Source organism: Pseudorasbora parva, chromosome 8 (assembly GCF_024679245.1).
Source record: "Pseudorasbora parva isolate DD20220531a chromosome 8, ASM2467924v1, whole genome shotgun sequence".
Taxonomy (NCBI): domain Eukaryota; kingdom Metazoa; phylum Chordata; class Actinopteri; order Cypriniformes; family Gobionidae; genus Pseudorasbora; species Pseudorasbora parva.
In genome coordinates, this window is record NC_090179.1 from 6,983,628 (window position 1) to 7,005,977 (window position 22,350).

General features: G+C 38.4%; 1 protein-coding gene and 1 long non-coding RNA gene across 3 annotated transcripts in view; one reads left to right on the forward strand and one right to left on the reverse strand.

Moving 5' to 3' along the window:
• The window catches only part of dock10 (dedicator of cytokinesis 10), a 213,338-nt gene extending 198,293 nt beyond the window's left edge, over nucleotides 1–15,045 (reverse strand). For both annotated transcript variants that reach the window (XM_067450021.1, XM_067450016.1), the window contains exon 1: nucleotides 14,786–15,045. In XM_067450021.1, coding sequence (XP_067306122.1) covers nucleotides 14,786–14,893 — 108 coding nt within the window. In that variant the 5' untranslated portion in view covers nucleotides 14,894–15,045. The remainder of the gene's footprint in view (nucleotides 1–14,785) is intronic.
• Nucleotides 15,046–17,380: 2,335 nt separating this feature from the next.
• Nucleotides 17,381–19,088, forward strand: LOC137084990 (uncharacterized). Its single transcript, XR_010906870.1, has 3 exons — nucleotides 17,381–17,560; nucleotides 18,765–18,852; nucleotides 18,948–19,088. It is a non-coding gene; the product is annotated as an uncharacterized lncRNA (long non-coding RNA).
• The last annotated feature ends 3,262 nt before the right edge of the window (nucleotides 19,089–22,350 follow it).

A 22,350-nucleotide genomic window follows, 5' to 3' on the forward strand; every position in this document is an offset into this window, starting at 1 on the left:
ACGCCTCACGTCTAATAACAAGCACAAACATAAAATTTAATAAAATACAATTTGTCAAAAGGTATTCGTCCTGTGAAAATGAGTGTGACGCGAGTGAAGATTTGAGAAAAGGAACTAGATGTCCAGTGGGCTAAAATGGACTAACGTTAGGTCTTTTGTTAAAATTCACAGAAATCGGAAAATCGGGTGACCAGATCGCAAAACAGATTTAAAAAGCTGGCAGATCTTAAATTGAGCTCAGCCTCCCTCTCTCATCCAGAGCTGCGATGTAACATCTGCGAATGTATTTCCTTTGTAAACAACGCTGTGTGCTTTACTCCTCTGGTAATATTCACGTAAAACAGCATTCACATACAAAACACTGGGTTAATAACGAAAATATAGCTTTAAGTAGACAATAGTATTTATGTAAAGAGATAAATTAAAATAAAAAGTGCACAACTCTTCTTAAGTGGAAGGAAGCTACTTTTTTCCCCATCCTTATTTGGGTTACTAAAATAATGAAATGACAGTTTTAAGTAGAAAATAGTATTTATGTAAAGAGATAAAATACAGAGTATAGTAAATTATATATTTTATAAAAATAAAAACAAATGACGATACCATCGTCCATCACGACGTTTTACTGTAAACATCGTCAACTGCCAATTTAGGGGACATCGCCCAACCCTAGTCAGTATCTCGCTAACCTTACTTTTTCTCAGATTATGATGGCCTTTCATTCTCCATCTCACTAACCTCGAGGGTCCCTGGTTTGAGTTTTGGTTGAGCTAGGGGTTCTTTCTGTGGGGATTTGCATGTTCTCCCTGTGACGGCATAGGTTTCCTTTGGATTTTCCAGTTTTAACACAACATGTAGGAGTATGTGCAATATATGCACCACACAAAAGGGAGTCTGCAGAGCCCCTCCCTCTGCACGCCCATATTATACCTTTTGCAACAGCAAAAAGTGCCCCCCCCCCTCCCCAATTGGTTGAGGACGTTAAATCTGCAGCCAGAACTGTAATGTAATATTTTGAGACACTGATGTATTTTCTTGTGTCCATTGAGAAGGATGGGGTGATGCAGTAATGTTTGAATCGCTGTACGTGGTTAGCATTCATCCCTACAGCAAGTGCATGCATAGTGAGAGATGGCTACAGAGCTGATAGTGTTGGAGGGCACACAGACACTGTTGTGCAGGTCTAATAAAGACATGGTTTAGTAAAATGTAAGCACAGTCGAGGCAGAAAGATGGCGAGAGTGCAGGCTTATTCCCTCTGGGCAGCCTATCCTAAACTCCATTACACACTCAAGGGCATTCAGAAATCTCCCCAACAGGTCTAAAGCAACGCCCTATTACATTAGACATGCACGATGATCTCTGTCTAAACAGCAGATAAAAAATAAATTGTGGGAGGGTAGCCAGCATTAAAGAAAAAAAAATTGAAGACCATTTCAAATGATTCTGTCGAGATAAATGTCCAGTGAGTCTAAAGGGGGTCGCACACCGGACGCGGAGCTCGGCGGAGCTCGGCGGTGCGCCACGTCTTTAAAATTCGAACACATTGTTTTCAATGAGTGTACGCACAACGGTGGCGGCATTCGGCGCTAATTAACCCACTGATGTCTAATATGGACTACTCTGATGATGTTTTTATCCCTTTTCTGGACATGACAGTATAGTGTGCATACGCTAGATACGCATGGGTGAGGAATTAATGACATACATTTCATTTTTGGGTGAACTTACCCTTTAAATAAAGTGAACAGCATCATGCAATAATTTTGTCATTTTTACACTAAAAAATTGAACAGTGTTTCTTAATAAAAAATAATTTAAAAAAAGATCTGAAATGCTGGAAAGGAAAATATAAGTTTTTTTCGCATTAGATAGATTCTGTGTGCATGCATAAATGGAGCTGCTGCTTTCTTCAGCATGAGAGCTGAATTATCTGCAAGAATCACTGACGCAAATAATGTAATTTACCAAAAACCTAAACAGTTGCAGTTAACTAGAAGTGAGTAATTAGAGAAATCCCCCACCCACCCCCGGCGTGACCCAGCCTGACCTCGCTCTCATTAAGTGCCATAGAGTGGGGGGAAGTGGACGGGGTTTCTGTAAGAGTGCAGTTCAAACTACGAGACAGTCTTCTTCTTTTAAAGAAGAAGTGAAAGGGATAAAGTTAATGTATAGTGTAATGAAACAGAGCTTTAATAGGATCGGGAGATAAAGATGAAAAAAAATGAACAAGCCTTGAGTATTTATGTAGACAAAAGATTTAGACTTCCTGCAAATGTTATGGTTGAGAGAGAACATTTTCATTCCCACAGCCATGTGCTCTACTGGCCTTCATTCCCAAAACAAAACCTTAAATACAACCTCTCCGAGTGCCCTCTGACTGATCACATGGCCCTTAAACGGCAAACAGCCTGCAGATGTGACACTTAATATATCTTCATATGTATTTCACTTGCTCAGAAATGCTGTTTGTGCTGTTGTTGCTGTTCGGGACCATCTCTTCAACCAAAGAGTTTCTGTTGCGAAATAGGCTAGATGTTTAATGCATGACAAATCGAATGTTGTCTCATTAAAATAAAATAAAACGTTTTGAATCGATTAATTAAATCTGACAGATAAAACTGAGCTATCGATTAACCTGATGCTAGTTGATCTGGGACTAAACTGGTAAATGTTGTCTCACTTTCATCTGCTTTTACTTCCAGTAAATGTCTTCACATGTAAATATTTATATACCAGCATATCAAGATTTAACAACTGAACACATTTCAAAGATATTTGATGAACAGAAATGGAATAATGAGCAGAGGCGGATGGAAGTGTAAGTATTTTTTCTCTGTTTCAAGTGTCTGTACTTTATCAGTGTTTTTATTTTATTTTATTTTTTTACTTTAAAGCATAATATTGTACTTTTTACTGTACAACATTTAATACTGAATATCATTTAATAGTTAATTACATTAAAAATGTACAAGTTCTTACTTGTATTTCAAATTTACTTGAGTACAAGTAAGAAAGTAATTTCAATTTTTTAAGAAATTAATTATTAAAGGTCAAACTTTTATTTATGGAATATAGTGCAGTAAAAAAAGTACCACATTATGCTTTGAAATATAGTGGAGTAAACATTTTCAAAAGAAGAACACTAATAAAATACAGACACTTAAACAAAGGCGGACAATATAAAAGGACCTTTTTTACACCTGGTTTACACAATTTAAGATTGAACATTGGTCTGGGGAGTCTGCTCTGTATTTTCTACTGCACAAGAGGCGAGATGAACGAGCATTATTCAAATGACTCTGTAGGCAATTAGGGCTGTTTCGAATGCCGTTTTTTGAGCTTCGAAGCTTAGGTGGCAATCAATATCGAATATTCGAAGCTTCGGTGGGTGGGGCTAAATATATAATAATAGTGTCGGTTTGCATTTGTATCATCTTTCACGACTTCACGTTTCACTCTTCGGCATCGTAAACGTGTTGCGGTAGACCCAGTGGAGTGCAGTGTTGCATTTGGTGCAATATGATCAGGTGGCACACATTCTTTAAATATTAATAAACATTTAATAATCTTTTAAATAGAACAATTTCCGGTACGCATTACACAGGCAGGTTTATGCTCCGAAAACGGACAGTGATACAAAACACAAAGTCTGTTGAGAGCAAGAACTTTAATAAGGTATTAATAACGAACCTTTCTTTAAAACAAATTAATCCCAAAACAGAAATTAAATTAGTAACGCACAGTGATTTATAAATGTAAGAACACGGAGGCATGCTTATAAACAGTTGAATAAGAATAAATGAATTGTTTTTAAAATGACACAAAATGTAATATCTATTACAATTAGTTTTATTCTATATAAGGGATTTATTTTGTCTTATTCTGACTTTTTGTTAATTTAAATCTTTAAAATGTGCAATGCTTTTATTGAAAGCATGTTGCGGTGTTTTTTTTAATTTATTATTATTATTATTTTTATTATTATTATTATTTTATTATTATTATTATTTTATTTTGTTATTATTATTATTATTATTTCAAGCATGAGTGAGAATGAGTCCGCGACGCGAAGTCACGAGTTGAAAAAAAAAAAAAAAAAAACATTATTCGAATCTCAAAACTGAAAATCGAATGCCACCTCACCGAACGAATATTCGAATATTCGATTATTCTAGTACAGCCCTATAGGCAATTGGATAGTCCTTCAAGAGGTGTGATCAACAGACAACGACCCATCATTTCTCAGTCATCTTGTTAAATCCGCCAATAGCGAGCCAGGTGGATAATCCAGTCTGTGATTGGTTCCAGCAAAAGTGTATCAAAAGCTGTAGAAATGAATGTACAGGTTTCCAGACAGGGCCAAATCAAATCGCCGGCAGATCCGGCTTGGTTTACCTGGTCTAGGTCTGAGATGTATCTGGTTGTTGAACTACATTTTACTCCTCCCAAAATGTAAACAACAAATATGTGAGAAAGTGTTATTGGCTTTATGAAATGTTATAGCCAGATATGATGGCACAACGCATCACCACAGAGAAGATTAGTATCTCTTCAGAAACAAGTGCAAACTGCCGCAAGTGAAACTGAAAGTAAGTCACAGACTCTCAAAGCACCATCCTCTTCATTAATAGTAGTGAGACTAAATGATCTTATCATTGCTGGTGCCGCTCTTTCTCCTTTTATTGTCTTTGATCTTGAAATTAGCTGATGATAAATAAAATAAAGCTAATTTCTTCACTATCATTCTTGACATAAATGTGCTAGATAAATATCAACTAGGTAAAAAACGAAGTAACAATCAGGTTTGGCCACCAGCTGCTTAAAGGTCCCGTTCTTAGCGATTCCATCTTTCAAACTTTAGTTAGTGTGTAATGTTGCTGTTAGAGCATAAATAATACCTGTAAAATTATAAAGCTCAAAGTTCAATGCCAAGCGAGATATTTTATTTAACAGAAGTTCCCTTTCAAAGCCTACAGCGAACGGCCGGTTTGGACTACAGCAGGAAGTGCAGGGATGTAATGACGTCACTAGAACCGTTTGTTGACTAACCCTCCGCCTACAAGAACACGCAAATAGGGGGCGTGGTGTTGTTGCTCTCCCACGTGGAGAAGAGCGCGCATTCAGCGCTTGCATCTTCCCGTTATGGTAAGAGGCGGGACCTTTCCGGGCAAAGTGCGCTAAGCTGCTGTCCAATCACAACACGGGAAGCGCTGGCCCAATCAGAACTTGTTACGTGTTTCTGAAGGACGGACTTCATAGAACAAGGAAATCATCAGGCCGTTTTTAGGACAGAGAAAACAGTGCTGTACAGATAAGTAAATTGTGTGAAAAATACTGTTTTTTTAAACGCAAAACATGAACTCATGTTATATTGCACACTGTAAACATAATCAAAGCTTCGAAAACACGCGAAGAACCGGACCTTTAAAGTCCTACAGTGGACCCTCTGCTCTGCACATTTTGTATATCTTCCTTATTGAATATACCTGATTCAGACCATCAGCTGATTAGGAGAGAGCGCCATGTGTCGGATAAGAGACGCATACAAAATGTGCAAAGAGTTGAGAAGGACCCCCAACACTGTACATTTTCTTTTTGTCTCCCTGATCAAACACATCTGATTGATATCATCAGCTTATTAGAAGAAACTGCAGGACCTGAAATGGGTGTCAGAAAGAGGACTCTTAAATTGTGCAGTGTTGGGTTCCTCCAGGACAAATGGGCATTTCACAGAGTGGAACACCCCCTTCTTCTTCTTCACCTTTTCTGCTGAACTGCTGTCAATTTTGTCAATGACTCGCATTACGTCAATAACAGGACAAATTAAAAGAGAAATAACTACTTGTATAGGTTGCTTATTTAAGTTTAAACATATTTGACAACGTATTATTTACACAAAAGCAAGTAAATTAACTAATGGCCAAGACCGCAGAGCGCAGACCTCTCCCTCTCTCTCTCTCTCTCTCTCTCTCTCTCTCTCTCTCTCTCTCTCTCTCTCTCTCTCTCTCTCTCTCTCTGCGCATAACTGTTTAAATGAACAAACTTTGAGTGCTGATCAAGAGTTTTGCGCAAGCAATTTAGGGTCGCAAGACTTGCGACTCTTGTCCCAAATATAGCAGGCTTCAGTCAGTGATTGTAACAAATATTATTAATATTAATTGAAGTTTTACAGCATATTGAACGCTACGAGCGAGCCACAGGAAATCTGTGCCACAAATCTAGCCACAGGAGGTCACACGCCAGTGTACTTTTTGTGCCGGTCCCAAGCCCGGATAAATAGAGAGGGTTGTGTCAGGAAGGGCATCCGACGTAAAAAATTTGCCAAATCCATTATGCGAATCACGAATATCACTTCCATACCGGATTGGTTGGGTCCCGGGTTAACAATGGCCGCCATCAGTTCTGTTGACCTACAGGGCACTGGTGGAAATTGGGCTAATGTTAGTCAAAGATGGAGAGGAGGAAAGCATGTCTGTAGGCAGAAAGAGAAGAGGAAAGGCAAGAGTTGAGGACTGAAAGTAGGGACTTTGAATATTGGTACAATGACAGGTAAAGGCAGAGAGCTAGTAGATATGATGCAGAGGAGGAAAGTTGAGATTCTGTCTGTCCAGGAGACCAGGTGGAAAGGGAGCAAGGCTAGAAGCATTGGAGCAGGGTTTAAACTGTTTTATAATGGTGTGGACAGGAAGAAAAATGGAATTGGAGTGATCCTGAAGGAGGAGTTTGTGAAGAATGTTCTGGAGGTAAAGAGAGTGTCAGATAGGTTGATGAGTCTGAAGCTGGATATTGAAGGTGTGATGTTGAATGTTGTTAGTGCCTATGCTCCACAAGTAGGTTGTGAGCAAGATGAGAAAGACAGATTCTGGAGCGAGTTGGAGGAAGTGATGCAGACTGTTCCCAGAGGTGAGAGAGTAGTGATAGGGGCGGATTTAAAATGACATGTTGGGGAAGGGAATAGTGGGGACGAGGAAGTGATGGGCAGGTTTGGTCTTCAGGAAAGGAACCCAGAAGGACAGAGGTTGGTATACTTTGCTAAAAGTATGGCGATGGCTGTGGTGAACACGTATTTTCAGAAGAGGCAGGAACACAGGGTGACATATAAAAGTGATGGTAGGAGCACACAAGTGGACTATATCTTATGTAGACGCTGTAATCTGATGGAAATTGTAGAGTGAGAATGTAGAGTGTAGCTAGACAGCATAGGATGTTGGTGTGTAAGATGACTCTGGTGGTGAGGAAGATGAAGAAAGTAAAGGCAGAGCAGAAGACAAAGTGGTGGAAGTTGGAAAAGGAAGAGTGCTGTGTGGTTTTCAGGGAGGAGTTGAGGCAAGCTTTAGGTGGTCAGGAGGGGCTTCCAGATGACTGGACCTCTACAGCCAAAGTGATCAGGGAGATGGGTAGGAAGGTGCTAGGTGTGTCATCTGGAAGGAGGAAAGAAGACAATGAGACTTGGTGGAATGAGGAATCCAGGAGAGTATCCAGAGGACAGGGAGAGAAGAGCTGTAGAGGCAAATATTGTTGACCAGGAAGTAGAAAGTATTAGCGAGGGTGAAGTTAGGAGCGCTTTGAAGAGGATGAAGAGAGGAAAGGCAGTTGGTCCTGATGACATACCAGTGGAGGTATGGAAGTGTCTAGGAGAGATGGCAGTAGAGTTTTTAACTAGGTTGTTCAACAAGGTCTTAGAGAGTGAGAGGATGCCTGAGGAAATGAGGAGAAGTGTTTTGGTGCCGATTTTTAAGAACAAGGGAGATGTGCAGAGTTGTGGAAACTATAGAGGTATTAAGCTGATGAGCCATACAATGAAGTTGTGGGAAAGAGTAGTGGAAGCAAGGTTAAGGGGAGAAGTGGACATTTGTGAGCAGCAGTATGGTTTCATGCCAAGAAAGAGCACTACAGATGCATTATTTGCCTTGAAAATGTTAATGGAGAAGTACAGAGAAGGTCAGAAAGAGCTGCACTGTGTCTTTGTAGATTTAGAGAAAGCATATTTAACAATAAGCGTATTGTATGAGGAGGTCTGGAGTGGCAGAGAAGTATGTTAGAGTGGTCCAGGATATGTATGAGAGCAGTAGGACAGTGGTAAGGTGTGCCATAGGTGAGACAGAGGACTTCACGGTGAAGGTGGGACTGCATCAAGGATCGGCTCTGAGCCCCTTCTTGTTTGCGGTGGTGATGGACAGGCTGACAGATGAGGTCAGACAGGAATCTCCATGGACTATGATGTTTGCGGATGACATTGTGATCTGTAGTGAGAGCAGGGAGCAGGTGGAGGAAAGTCTAGAGATATGGAGGTTTGCTCTGGAGAGGAGAGGAATGAAGGTTAGTCGCAGCAAGACAGAATACATGTGTGTGAATGAGAGGGAACCAAGGGGTACAGTGAGGTTACAGGGAGAAGAGGTAAAGAAGGTGCAGGATTTTAAGTACTTAGGGTCAACAGTCCAGAGCAATGGGGAGTGTGGAAAAGAGGTGAAGAAGCGTGAGCAGGCAGGTTAGAATGGGTGTTGTGTGATAAAAGTGTACCACCAAGAATGAAAGGAAAGGTGTACAGGACAGTAGTGAGACCAGTGATGTTGTATGGTTTGGAGACAGTTGCATTGAGGAAAAGACAAGAGGAAGAGCTAGAGGTAGCAGAGCTGAAGAGGTTGAGGTTCTCTTTGGGAGTGACGAGGATGGATAGGATCAGGAATGAGTACATCAGGGACAGCGCATGTGAGATGTTTTGGAGACAAAGGGTGTACTCACACTAGCCAGTTTGAACTGTGCCCGAGTGCGTTTGACCACCAAAGCGCGGTTCGTTTGACTAGGGTGAGTGCTCCGAACCGTGCCCGGGTGCGGCTCGATTAGCTAGCCCTGGCCCGCTTGGAAGAGGTGGGTCAGAGCACGGTTCAGTTGGACTCGGGCGCGGTTCGCATGCAGTGTGAGCGTTAACCGTGCTGGAGTCCGTAATCAAAGCTGCAAAGTCCTTGCTACACTTCAGCTGGTACCTTGCAAACCTCCTCATACGAGCAGCACGATTACGTGAAATTTTTCGGTTCATGGCAACCGTGCCTAGTGTGAGTACACCCAAAGTTAGAGAGGCCAGGTTGAGATGGTTTGGACATGTTCAGAGTTGGGAGAATGAATACATCTGTAAAAGGATGCTGAGGTTAGAGCTGCCAGACAGGAGGTCAACAGGAGGACCAAAGAGGAGGTTTATGGATGTAGTGAAGGAGGACATGAAGGTAGTCGGACTGAGAGAAGAGGATACAGAGGATAGAAATAGATGGAGGCAGATGATTTGCTGTGGCGACCCCTGAAGGGAACAGATGAAAGAAGAAGAAGAAGAACGCTGCGAGCGAGCTGTGCTGTGCTAAACATGAAACGGTGAATAATCACACCAGTGAAAGCAGTGCATTTATCCTTTATTCAAGCAATATCTCCTCAGTCAGTACAGTAGCCTACACTTTAGTGTTTCTGTTTAATGTTAAATAAAATGAGGCATGGTATGCTAACTGTATCTTACATAGCATGCATATAACTTTATCTCACGGCTCAAAAATTTTACCTCCTACCGACCAAATTCCAAAGTACTTCCAGTCATGGCTTTAGATTTTGGAGGGTTAAAATATCTTTCTCTGCTGCGGTCGAGTTGGGCTCTGCACTTTCCGCCATCTTCACTGTAAGACGCGTCAACTTTCAGCAGTGACACCTGTGACCTGTCCCTGAACCCCCATGCGGGCTCACGTCACTCGTAAAGCAGAGAGCCATGCCTCTACTACTGCAGCATTTTTTCCTGCTTTTTTTTCCCGAATATAAATTTGTACCTTCGAAATTCGTTTTTTAAAAACTATTCGAATATATATTCGAATTTAGAATATTCATTGACAGCCCTAATGACATCCTGACTTTGCGTAAACATACCTGTCACTTTCTAAAGCCAAGTGGCGTTATCTGTACGAATTTTGAGATATCCACGTGACAACTCTGGTGAGAAATGACCCTAGGGGTAATTAACAGATGGTTACCGAGTAGATCGTTCTCTGGGATGCGTTTTCATGAAAATCGAATGTAAAGAGTTTTATCTCTAAAAGCAGATTAGTTTATAACGCTTGTCTACGGGGCACAGAATAAGTAAAATTAAATGGCTAGTTAATACCACTAACAAGGCTCAAAATAGCCTCACACTAACACAGCAGCATAATGAGGGTCCCTACATGCAAACCCAAGCATTGAGAACTGTGTAAGTGTACAAACAGTTTAATAAGAAGCAGTGTTGGGCAAGCTACTTGGAAAATGTAGTGAGCTAAGCTACCAGCTACTCTACATTAAATTAAGCTTCACTACACTGAAGCTACCCCCCTGGGAAATATAGCAAGCTAAGCTACAGCAACTTGAAAAAAGTAGTTTACTACATCAAAGCTACTTTTTATTTATTTAATTTTATATTGAACCCACTTCATTCCAATCAATGCTATTTCAGTGATCAATAAAAGTCAAGCATATAGACACACATTTTTTTAAGTTATTCAAAAGCTGTCCGAAATCAATTCGGCAACAAAAACATGTGATCCATAATATTAACAAAACCAAGGGCCTATTGCACAAAACTAAGGGATTAAGCCGGGATATCTTGGTGATATTGTCATTTTTATGCAAAATTTAGTACACAGCTGTCATGTAAACATACCCTGAAGGCAAACTCATACCAAGAACGATAACGATAATGGAAGATAACTGTAGCCTATATTAGCGGATAAATTGAGCCAGGATCACTAAAATATCCCAGTTTAATCCCTTATCCTAGTTTTGTGCAATAGGCCCCTGGTGTCGAGTGTGTGTGTGTGTGTATGTGTGTGTGTGTGTGTATGTTCATCTGTATGTGTATGATATGCATACACAACTGTGTGTTTGCATTTATGCTCGATTTAGACTTGGGCACTTTTGCAGGACAAACTGTAAGTTAATTTACAACTCAACTTGTACAAAAAAAGTCCAGTCCAGAAAGTACAGTAGAAAAATAATTAAGACCTGCTCAAAACAGTACCAACATGGCGAAAAACAAAACATGTAGCCTAGCCTGTGTGTGTGTGTGTGTGTGTGTGTGTGTGTGGGTGTGTGTGTCTCCCACACACATGAAACAAGTTTCATTCATTCATTCATATCCAGAGGTGGCCAGGCTGGGCCCCGATACTTTTGACAAGAGGTGTTTATTCAAGAGACACAATGGATTTTAAATCGTTGCCGTTTCTCTTTTGTCACCGCGCGGACGATCCGCGTGCAACAGCAAACTGAGCGCTAGGGGAAAAAAAAAGTCAACTAGATAGTGCGAATGTGCACGCGCCTATCCTGTCTTTACGCGCTCACTGCCAAATGAGTACTTTGAAAGGCTTGCGCGCGCATCTGTGCGCGTCTGAGTGAGGCAGAAAGGAATATAGAAAGTGAAGTATATCCGCGTTCTTATCAGTTGTGTTTCCAATTTGAGCTTGATCCTCAGAAATGCTTGAGAAAATGTAACGTTAGCTTGTGTGGACGCTACCGCACTACTTGATCAACAGAGGAGCTTCGCTACTGAAAAGCTATTTCATTGAGAAAACAGCGACGCTACCACCACGCTACTGAAAAATGTAGTTAAGCTAGTAGCGTCACTACTTGTAGCGACACTACTGCCCAACACTGCTAAGAAGATGCTTTATAAACACAGCACATTACGTGTTCACGGACAGGCGCCATCTTGGAAAACAGTCTCGACGAGTCGATCCACGAGCGGTTTCAATGGTTAAATATCAAGTCCTAAATGGCATCTCTCATCAATGTGGACTTTAAAAAAAAAAGCTTTCTCTTTCTCTTTCACATTACTACATTTCACTCTCTATGACTCTATAGTGAATCTCTATAGTGGTATTAACTAGCGATTTAATTACACTACCCTGTTCCCCATAGACAAGCGTTATAAGCTAATCTGTTTCTAGAGATAAAACTCTTTACATTCGATTTTCATGAAAGCGCATCCCAGAGAACGATCTACTCGATAACAATCTGTTAATTACCCCTAGGGTCATTCCTCACCGGAGTTGTCCTTTAAATGGTAATACATTTATATGTATTTTGGTTTTGTAGCTGCAGTGATGAGCATAAAAATGAAACTAATGATTCAGAAAGTTCTGTTGTAACCTTAAGTTATCCCCCTGCCTTTATTTGTTGTTTGTTTTGTTTTGCTTTTTACCCTTGAAGAAAGAAAGTCTTATAAAACTGTCTGATTTCCTGATGTCACTTATAGCTTGTGACCGTGACAGTCAACTCACACCCTCGAAATAAAACAATGGACAGAGCACAGAGTGACAGTCAGTGTCACTTGCATTCAAATTTCTCATAAATAAACACACGCATGCACAACATATGCAAAACTTAAAAAATACCCTTTTGAACATTAATAAGACATTTGACAAACACCTCATCCTTACCATTTGTAATAACAGATGCTGATTGTGATCAAAGCCCATTGGCTGAGAGGTTTACCTTTATACAGTGGGGCAGCTGCAATTGGCTGATCAAATGTCTCAGATTTGTTTTTAGAAGCATGGTCAAGGAAGAGATAAAAGCAGACCATTACCAGTGATCTTTTGTTGATCACTGGTACATTTTACTTTATGTCATTTGCATATCAGTAGGGTATAACCGTTTTTTGTTTCACAGGCTATGTGACGTCAGAACTCGTAACTGGGATGTCACGGGTTTAACGGCCGCTCCAGTGCATTTTCACGGGTAGAAGGTTGGAGAAACACGGGTTACGGGTTGCCTGGCATAAGTTACATTTAAACAGACTCTTCTTTGAAAGAACTAGATTTAAGGGATAGTTAAATGCAAATCAATAACACTGTATTCATATCATCAACCCTTTCCACTGTGTGCATTAAAGGCACACTCTGTATTTTTCCGCCACTAGAGGTCGTCTATTCAAAACAAAGGCGTAGCTTGATGACGCAGTATGCAGGGTAACACACCGCTGTTTAATCCATAGACCGTAAAAAAATATGGACGACTCGACATCATCCGTTTCCGCTTGGCAGATTTGAAGCTTTTAGGCGGCCTGCACGGCGCGGACATCTTGGGACCGAGTCTGCGCAGTAGCGATTTCGGGACCGGAGTTGCGCAGTAGAGCGCAGGAAGTAGAGCAGGAAGTACAGCCGCGATATCAAAAGCCCGCCCACACATCGCAGATGCAGAACAATTAATTATGTTGGTGTGAACATTTTTTGAAGTGTAATTTTATTATTTAGTTTGCCTCGCGTCCATTAGAAAACACAGAGGGGCGGCTATACTGGGACCAGTCACCGGGGGGCGAAAAAATGTTCCCCAAAGTTAGTTTATGTCACTGAAGGCAGTTATCATCACGATGATTAAATTTCAAGTGTTCGTTTTTAAAATAAGTTTAGTTTGAGTTAGTTATTGATGCTATGAAAACGGGGGGTGTGACGTCATGATTGACAGCTGAGACTGACGGCTTCTCTGAGTGAAGTTGTCACTGAGGCACTAACAGACTTTTTTCGAAATTTTTGGGAGCAGATTAGAACTTTAGCTTTAATTTCTACATTTCCATAACTGTTTATTTCACACCAACATAATTAATTGTTCTGCATCTGCGAGAGTGTGGGCGGGCTTTTGATATCGCGGCTGTACTTCCTGCTCTACTTCCTGCGCTCTACTGCGCAACTCCGGTCCCGAAATCGCTACTGCGCAGACTCGGTCCCAAGATGTCCGCGCCGTGCAAGGCCGCCTGAAAGCTTCAAATATGGCAAGCGGAAACGGATGATGTCGAGTCGTCCATATTTTTTTACGGTCTATGGTTTAATCATATAAGATAGCTTTGAGTGTGTTGAAAATTATGTTACAGCGTTATACTGCACACTGCAGTAGACTAGATCAATATTAGAATATCATATTAATAAATGCTGGATGCAAAATCCTTATGTTTCAAAATGCATGCAATTTATTTTAAAGCATGACTGAGAAAATGCTGTATTGCTGTATACTGATTAATTTTCTGTCTACAAAATAAAACCAGAAATCGGGGGAGGCACAGGTATGATGTAATAGGTGACTCACGGTTAACATTTGTTTAGCTGATTTCTCTGGATTTAAACATTCTTGAAAACATTTGGTATAATGTAAGTACACAAGTCAACAAATATGTTGTAACTGCATTACTGAATGTGGCTAAAGCTACTGCAAACCAATCACACTGTTCATATCATCAACCCTTTCCACTGTCTGCAACAACCGAGCACAGCTGTTCCTGGAGTCCCAGCACACTGCACACTTTAGATGACATCTCAATCAATCACACCTGATCAGCTCATTGATCCCAAAACCTGGAGTGGGTGTGTCAGATAAGGGAGACAACATCCAAAATGTGCAGTCCCAGTGCTGCAGATGGCTAACCAGGGCTTGAAACCGAGCTGCTCTAGTCCAGCTCTACATTCCTCTGCGGCGCTTTTACAACGACTAAAGAAGACCGTTATGAACACAAAATAAGACATGCACCGCTAACAGAGGCCATTAGACACCTATTCCCAAACACTCACCTTGTTCATGTGCAACTTCCACAACCATTCGCCGCAGAATAACACCTCACTATGCGTGACAACGGAACATTTGGCACAGAAAAAGAAGGCATATTCCTCTATTGTTTGTTAGACACACAGCCTAAGATTCACTGGAAAATCACTGGAAAATGGTGCACACATTGTCCGTCCAGCAAACAGCATTGAAATAAGGAAAAGGGAGTGCTGTCCGCTCGTCTTACCGTTATAGTCGCATTCCTCACAGCATTGGATGCGGTTTGCCGGATCTCCGCTGCGCTTCCCGGCTTTAGTAGGCTTTTCGTAAATCTCCGGGTCGATTCCGCTGCCATTTCTTCATCGGTACATTCGGGGCTACAATCTGCAATATGTGCCGCGAATCCGTAATGTGTCTAATCACGCTGAAACCCAAAGACTGTAACCTACATGCACGTCCTTCGAGCACTCGGCAGCTTTACTACAGCGCGGTGGGCAGGGCTCCGTTCACTCAGCATTTACACACACACACACACACACACACATCAGGAGAGGGGACCATGTTCCAAAAATTTCAGTATCATTCTAAGGCAATAGTAAGATGGGACAATCATATAAAGCCTGATAGGATCGAGCGATCGATAGCCTATATTGAGATGAATGTAGGCCTATTCAATGTTAGTCTGATGTCAGTGTTTATCCAAATGCATTATTCGTTGAACGAGATTATAATTAATATAGCCTACTAGACGCCAAAAAATCTTTAAAAAAATACGTTTTAATGGCAGATTCCTCACGTTTACAGTTAATGCTGGTTTATGTTACAGTTTATTTGCATGCATTAAATGTAGTCTTATACTGCTCTAATCTGCATGTCATTTCTTTAAATCAAACTATAGGCTATTGAAGTGGTGGTGATGGTGGTGGTAAAGTTGCGCGCGAATGCATGTGTTGGACTTTAGCGCCATCGCGCGCCATCTCCACAAAACAGAACAAGCATCATTTCAAAAGCATGTGCTTTTCATGACGTAATGTCCCGAAATATTCGGTTGCTTTTTAATTACATCTTTTTTTGTTTTGTTTGTTTTTCGTTGTCAAAATGTCAGACATTTTCGGTAGGACACCCCTCTCATAATTATTATAAAATGTAAAGATGCTTATTGTTGATAATTAATTTCACAAATCTAGCTACATGCTATAGTGCTGTTAATACCAAATGAATGAAATCAATATCAACACAATTCTTACTATTCATCATATCAATTTGCACTGCAATTAAAATAGCTAAAATAATGTTGTGAGATAAATGTTCTAAATATAACATTTTGAATATAGAAATATTAAATATTGTAATTTTAATATTAAATATTTTAAATTATGTGAAATGATACTATTATGAAACTAAAAAAACTGTAGTTTTATTATCAAAAAGTTTGTAATAAGTGCATCATAGATTAATTCATGAAAGAATTAAGCGAGCTTGAAGTGTTAAACAGGACAATATTGCAACAAAATTTGATTTGGCATTTTGGCTATACAGTCGTTCTGGAGAAAACAGTGATGTTGTCAGCTCATTTTAATTGAACAAATGTATATTTTAAGGATTGTATTATTAATGACAAATTGCAGTAATTTTGATTTTTATACAGGGAAATAACTTTATTATTTATGCAGTACTTTTCAGTTTTCTTAAATTACATACAAATATATAACAACAAAAATAATCCATAATAAACTATTTAGCTCATTTTATTAAAGGTGTATGTCCATACTAACAATTTAACATTATTCTTTTTAATTTTAAAGTAAATCTTATTAGTTTTATATTCACACTGTAAAAATAAAATTATATATAAAAATTAAAAAAAACGGTCAAATGACTGGCAGCTTTGGCTGCCAAACAAAAATGTAAAATGAATGTAAATATCTTAATTCAAATAAAGTGCAAAACTTTACAGAAATTTACATTAAAAGTAGAGAACTTATAGTAGACACTTCTATTTTATAGATTTTTTCCTTATTTAAATTGAGATATTACACTGTAAAATAATTATTGTGATTTTAACGGTAAAAGGTTGTAAAAATGCTACTGTTAAAAACTGTTATTTGGTTAACACAAAGTTTCCTTACTATATACGGTGAATAACTGCAATAGATCTAACCTTATGCCAGTGAAATTTACAGAAAAACAATGTAAATCCCAACAGAAAATCATAAAAAACCCAAAAGCATTTATTTTTTGTTTGAATCACAGTGAACTTTTGTAAACTATTAAACAGAATATTTTGTTATATTTACAACATGTAGAACTACAAATATTGGAATCAAAAACAGAGAAATACTGTAAAATATTTTGTTAATTTGACATGCAAATATTGTGCAAAAATGTCTAAACATGTATTTGAATTGCATATAAATGTTCCATGCATTTGGATTATGTAATTTTAATAAACAAATAATAATAAACTTAATGAAAATCTATTTTCTTATTTGTAAATCATATATAAATTAAACAGTTAAGATTTATGTAATAGAACAGAGAAAAAACACAGATGTTAAATTAACACTTCCTAGTGTTGATGTGTGTACTCACTAATGAGTTAAAGTACCATTGAAGCAGTGTTGAAGTTAATGAGATAATTAAGAGATGATTGAGCATTAATGATGAACACCTGATGATAATGAGCAGAATCACTGAAGGAAAGAGAAACACGAGAACTACAACTGACTTCAGCCACAGCTTTAGATGAAATCAACTGAACACAGCAAATTACTGAGGGATAAAAACCTGGTGTTGGGCATCTAGTGATAAAATCTGGTGTTAATTTACAAATATGATATGCTTTATCACTTGTTTAGTGTTAAAGCACAGTGTTTCCTTTGGGTGTTAAAGCACAGTGTTTCCTTTGGGTGTTAACAATCAACATCTGCGCATGTGCAGAGCATTTTAAATTTCCCAGCTCATCCTTCGGTCTCTCCATCTTTATGGATTTCCCTGCACACACAACGGTTACAAGGACAAGGTATAGTATAGTATTATTATCTTATCAACTTGTGATTTATTAATGAGCTTGTATAATGAGTAACGTAGCCGATGTGGTTGACTTAACTCTGTTAGCGTTTTTTTTTTTTTTACCTCAGTTTAAATTTAGCGCGCTTTTGATCCGCCATTCAGTTTAACATAACTGAATAACCCCCACTAACACACTAAATTCGTTAATGGAGGACGAGATTTACGTAAGTGACTTAATTTCGTTGTACTAATTTTGTAATAATGTAGCAGCATTAACAATATGTGTCATTTTTTAACTCACTGGACTTGGATAGTTATTTCTTCTCATTTGGCATAACGTTAAGTATCTTTAGGGCTTCCAACCTTTATAAGACCGTTTATATCTTTCACCCCGTAACTACGAGTTAATTCTGGTGTTTTGAAATGTCATTCAAATGAGAAAGCAGACGTTAATCGAATGAATTAATTGCTCTTAATTTTTTTTTTCTTTGATGTTTCTTGTGTGACGCCGGGGCTCGATCCCTAGCCGAGCACCCACGGATAGCACGGTCCATCATTGTCGGCGCTGCGCATACTGATCGGCCTGCAACATTTTGCGAGTGAAATGCTCTGTGTGTTCTAGCAATCTTCTCGTGGTACTTTGATAACATACGCCGACCATTCTGTACAGCGCTCCAAAATGTCGAAAACATGTCGTAGGACACGCTTTTCTTCATGAACTGCTTCAGTCAATATATAGAAACTCAAGATCGAGTACGAGTGTGCAATGTCGTGGAATGTATGATACGCTGTTTTTTGCGTGCATATGAGACGCAATTTATGGCGTATTATACATACTAACCCCCCACCCCACTACCCTAAACCTACCCAAGAGAGCGTATCATTTGCACGCCGAAATGAGTTTTGGCGTATACATTCCACGACATTGCACACTCGTACTATTTGACATTTTTCGTCTTATTTTGTATTAGTTGAGCAGACATGCATTAGTGCCCTTCCATGCGCGATTTTTTTCTGTACTAGCCTTTTCTAGTTGTAGCATTGTAAATCTGTAACAGTAGTGCTTATGTTTTGAATATAACGTTTTCTTGCTATGTGTTGGTATAAAAATAACCTGAAGTAAATCACAAAGTGACCTGATAATTTTGAGTCTTTTTTTTTTGCTTTCTGCTTTGGAGGATTTTTGTTTCATGGAATATTGTTTATTATTGCAGAAGGAAACCACTTAAGGCCACAATCTATGTATGCCCTTGGCATTTTTACTCTACAAACCTAAACGATCCTGAAAGGAAGACAGGCTATGTAAGTATCTCTGCTTGTTGATTGAAGATGTTTGAAACTTTTTATCTTAGATTTTTTTAATGTGCTTGTTTTAACCAAATTTGTCTCTTTAACAGGAACGATACTATGTGTTTGGATCATTTTGAGGAGCGATATCAACGCCAAGATCGTGGGATCGATGAATTGGGAAAGCAAGAACTGACAAAATGTAAAAATGCGTACATTGAATGCAATGTAAGTCGCTTTGGATAAAATTATCTGCCAAATGTAAATGTATTAATTTATAAAGGAATAGTATTTTTATCAGAATGAATTACAAACCAGACAGTTTTTTAACATTAAGGTTGATTTAATATATACAATGTTGAATTTTTGTATTTTCAATTAAAACATTACTTTTAAGATATTATAGCATTGGAGTATAACAAGAAATTGTTTTATTCAATTGTATGTGTGACAACAATGGCTTTACTGTAGCGATTCCCGGCGAAAGCAAAACTGACAAAAATGTTTTTTTTTAAATAAAAAATGGTATTGAATGCAGTGTAAGTCGCATTGGATAAAAGTGTCTGCCAAATACATAAATGTAATGGAATTGATATATTACAATTTCAATAAATATTCAAATAAATTTGTAGTCACTTGATTTTTTTGGGGAAAAAATAAAATAATATATATAAATTGTTTTAAATTTCATTCACAGTGCCATTTTAGTATTTAAGTATTTACATTAAATACACTGGGTGTGTGAGATTAATCACCATAAAGTGTTAAATGTACACTTATGAGTAATACATTTCTCAACACCTTGAGTGACTAAAAAGAAACACTAACACAGTGTTTGTATAACGAACACTTTCGTCAGTGTTGTTTTAACACTAGCAAAGACGGACCTGTATGTTCACCCGGAAAGTGATAATTTTAACACCCGTGGTGATAAATCTCCCAACATGTTTTTTGCTTTGAAGATAAAAGAAGACATTAAATCTCTGAAGATCTCATCAGAGGATTAAACAACTCCACAAACAGCATTACCAGCTTCACACATTACCAACCAGACTGATTTTATTTCTGTGGATGTTGATGTTTTATTGAAAATAATAGTTTTATTTGAAGTCACCATGATTGTGATCAGTGTTTGCTTTAGTTGGGCTCTTGACCCCTGTCTCTTTAACATTAGTTTTCTCGCTGCTTTAACTGTGTTTATAAAGCACCTTTGTTATGGCATGGAAAGCCAAGCAAAAACATGGTCAGATGATTTGGCTCTTTGTTCATGATGATATAGTGATCACTGGTCTTGTTCAGAGTCTAAGACTCCGTTTATGTGTTATCATTTTTTTTAAATTCATAATAGTGGCCAATTGATTCTATAGCATGAGTAGCACTGTTCTGGCAATCTAATATGCAGAATAAAAAAAATGTGCACAAAAGGTTTTAATCTACGGCAATTATTAGACACAAGCAGACATCAAGAATCAGTGTATGAATCTCAACAATGGTGACAATCAAGGAAAAGCTTTATGCTGCAGTGCATGCTGGGTACCACCAATCAAAACTCTCCCATGGGTCCCAGCATGCATTGCAGCATGAATAAATTATGCATCTGAATTGTGACTAATTTTCTTTGATTCTTACTAATTGCTTTTTTTTTCTGCGACATCTTGTTTTGTGTAGATTGTTTTGTGTTGAATAGATGAACATCCACAGAAATGACAAAGTCAGTCTGGTTAGTAATGTGTGAAGCTGGTAATGCTGTTTGTGGAGTTATTTAATCCTCTGATGAGATCTTCAGAGATTTATTGTCTTCTTTTATCTTCAGTTGATTTCATCTAAAGCTGTGGCTGAAGTCAGTTGTAGTTCTTGTGTTTCTCTGTCCTTCAGTGATTCTGCTCATTATCATCAGGTGTTCATCATTAATGCACAATCATCACTTAATTATCTAATTTATATCAACACTGCTTCAATGGTACTTTAACTCAGTAGTGAGCACACACATGAACACTAGGACGTGTTAATTTAACATGGGCGTTTTTCTGTGTGCTTTTACATAAATCTTCACAAGTTTCATTTATGTATAACTGGCATATATCAATCACATTCAGTTTATTAATTTGTTTATGTAAAAATAATCCAAATGCATTGAAAATGTATATGCAATTTAAATACATAAATCTTATGCTTTATGTGTCTTTTTTCCCTTTTAGTATTTATATTTTAATATAATACTTACTGGTTTTCTATTTATTTTTAGTAAAAAAAACAGCAACAACTGTGCCTCCTCTAACCACAGACTTGTACTTGACCGCCTAATTTTGAATGTCAGTGCGCAAAGTTTCATAATTCTCTGGTAACCACAGCTGCCAGCGTTTTCCTGTAAAAATATGTAAACATGTACACTGTAAAAAAGATCCCCATAAAATGTACGGTAAAAAAAACGGCAGCTGTGGTTACCAGAACTTTACCGTAGAAAATACAGCAGTTTTTTTGAAGTGAAAAGAACAGATCGTTTTGTAATTTACAGTGAAAAAAACGTAAATTGACATTCACAGAATTCCCCACGTAACACTTCGCATTTGATGTTTCTTCTTAGTTTTTTCTAATCACTTATGTACATTAAGGTTTTATGTTACATCTAATGTTGTTAAATTAATGTTTGTTGCATTTTTAAAACATCATGTGTGTTACCATGATGGTGTTTGGTGTTTAGTGTTTGTGTGTGCACCTTCTACAGGGAGTGCAGAATTATTAGGCAAGTTGTATTTTTGAGGATTCATTTTATTTTTGAACAACAACAATGTTCTCAATGAACACAAAAAAACTCATTAATATCAAAGCTGAATATTTTTGGAAGTTTTAGTTTTTAGTTTTAGCTATTTTAGGGGGATATCTGTGTGTGCAGGTGACTATTACTGGGCATAATTATTAGGCAACTTAACAAAAAACAAATTTATACCCATTTCAATTATTTATTTTTACCAGTGAAACCAATATAACATCTCAACATTCACAAATATACATTTCTGACATTCAAAAACCAAACAAAAACAAATCAGTGACCAATATAGCCACCTTTCTTTGCAAGGACACTCAAAAGCCTGCCATCCGTGGATTCTGTCAGTGTTTTGATCTGTTCACCATCAACATTGCGTGCAGCAGCAACCACAGCCTCCCAGACACTGTTCAGAGAGGTGTACTGTTTTCCCTCCTTGTAAATCGCACATTTGATGATGGACCACAGGTTCTCAATGGGGTTCAGATCAGGTGAACAAGGAGGCCATATCATTAGATTTTCTTCTTTTATACCCTTTCTTGCCAGCCACGCTGTGGAGTACTTGGACGCGTGTGATGGAGCATTGTCCTGCATGAAAATCATGTTTTTCTTGAAGGATGCAGACTTCTTCCTCTACCACTGCTTGAAGAAGGTGTCTTCCAGAAACTGGCAGTAGGACTGGGAGTTGAGCTTGACTCCATCCTCAACCCGAAAAGGCCCCACAAGCTCATCTTTGATGATACCAGCCC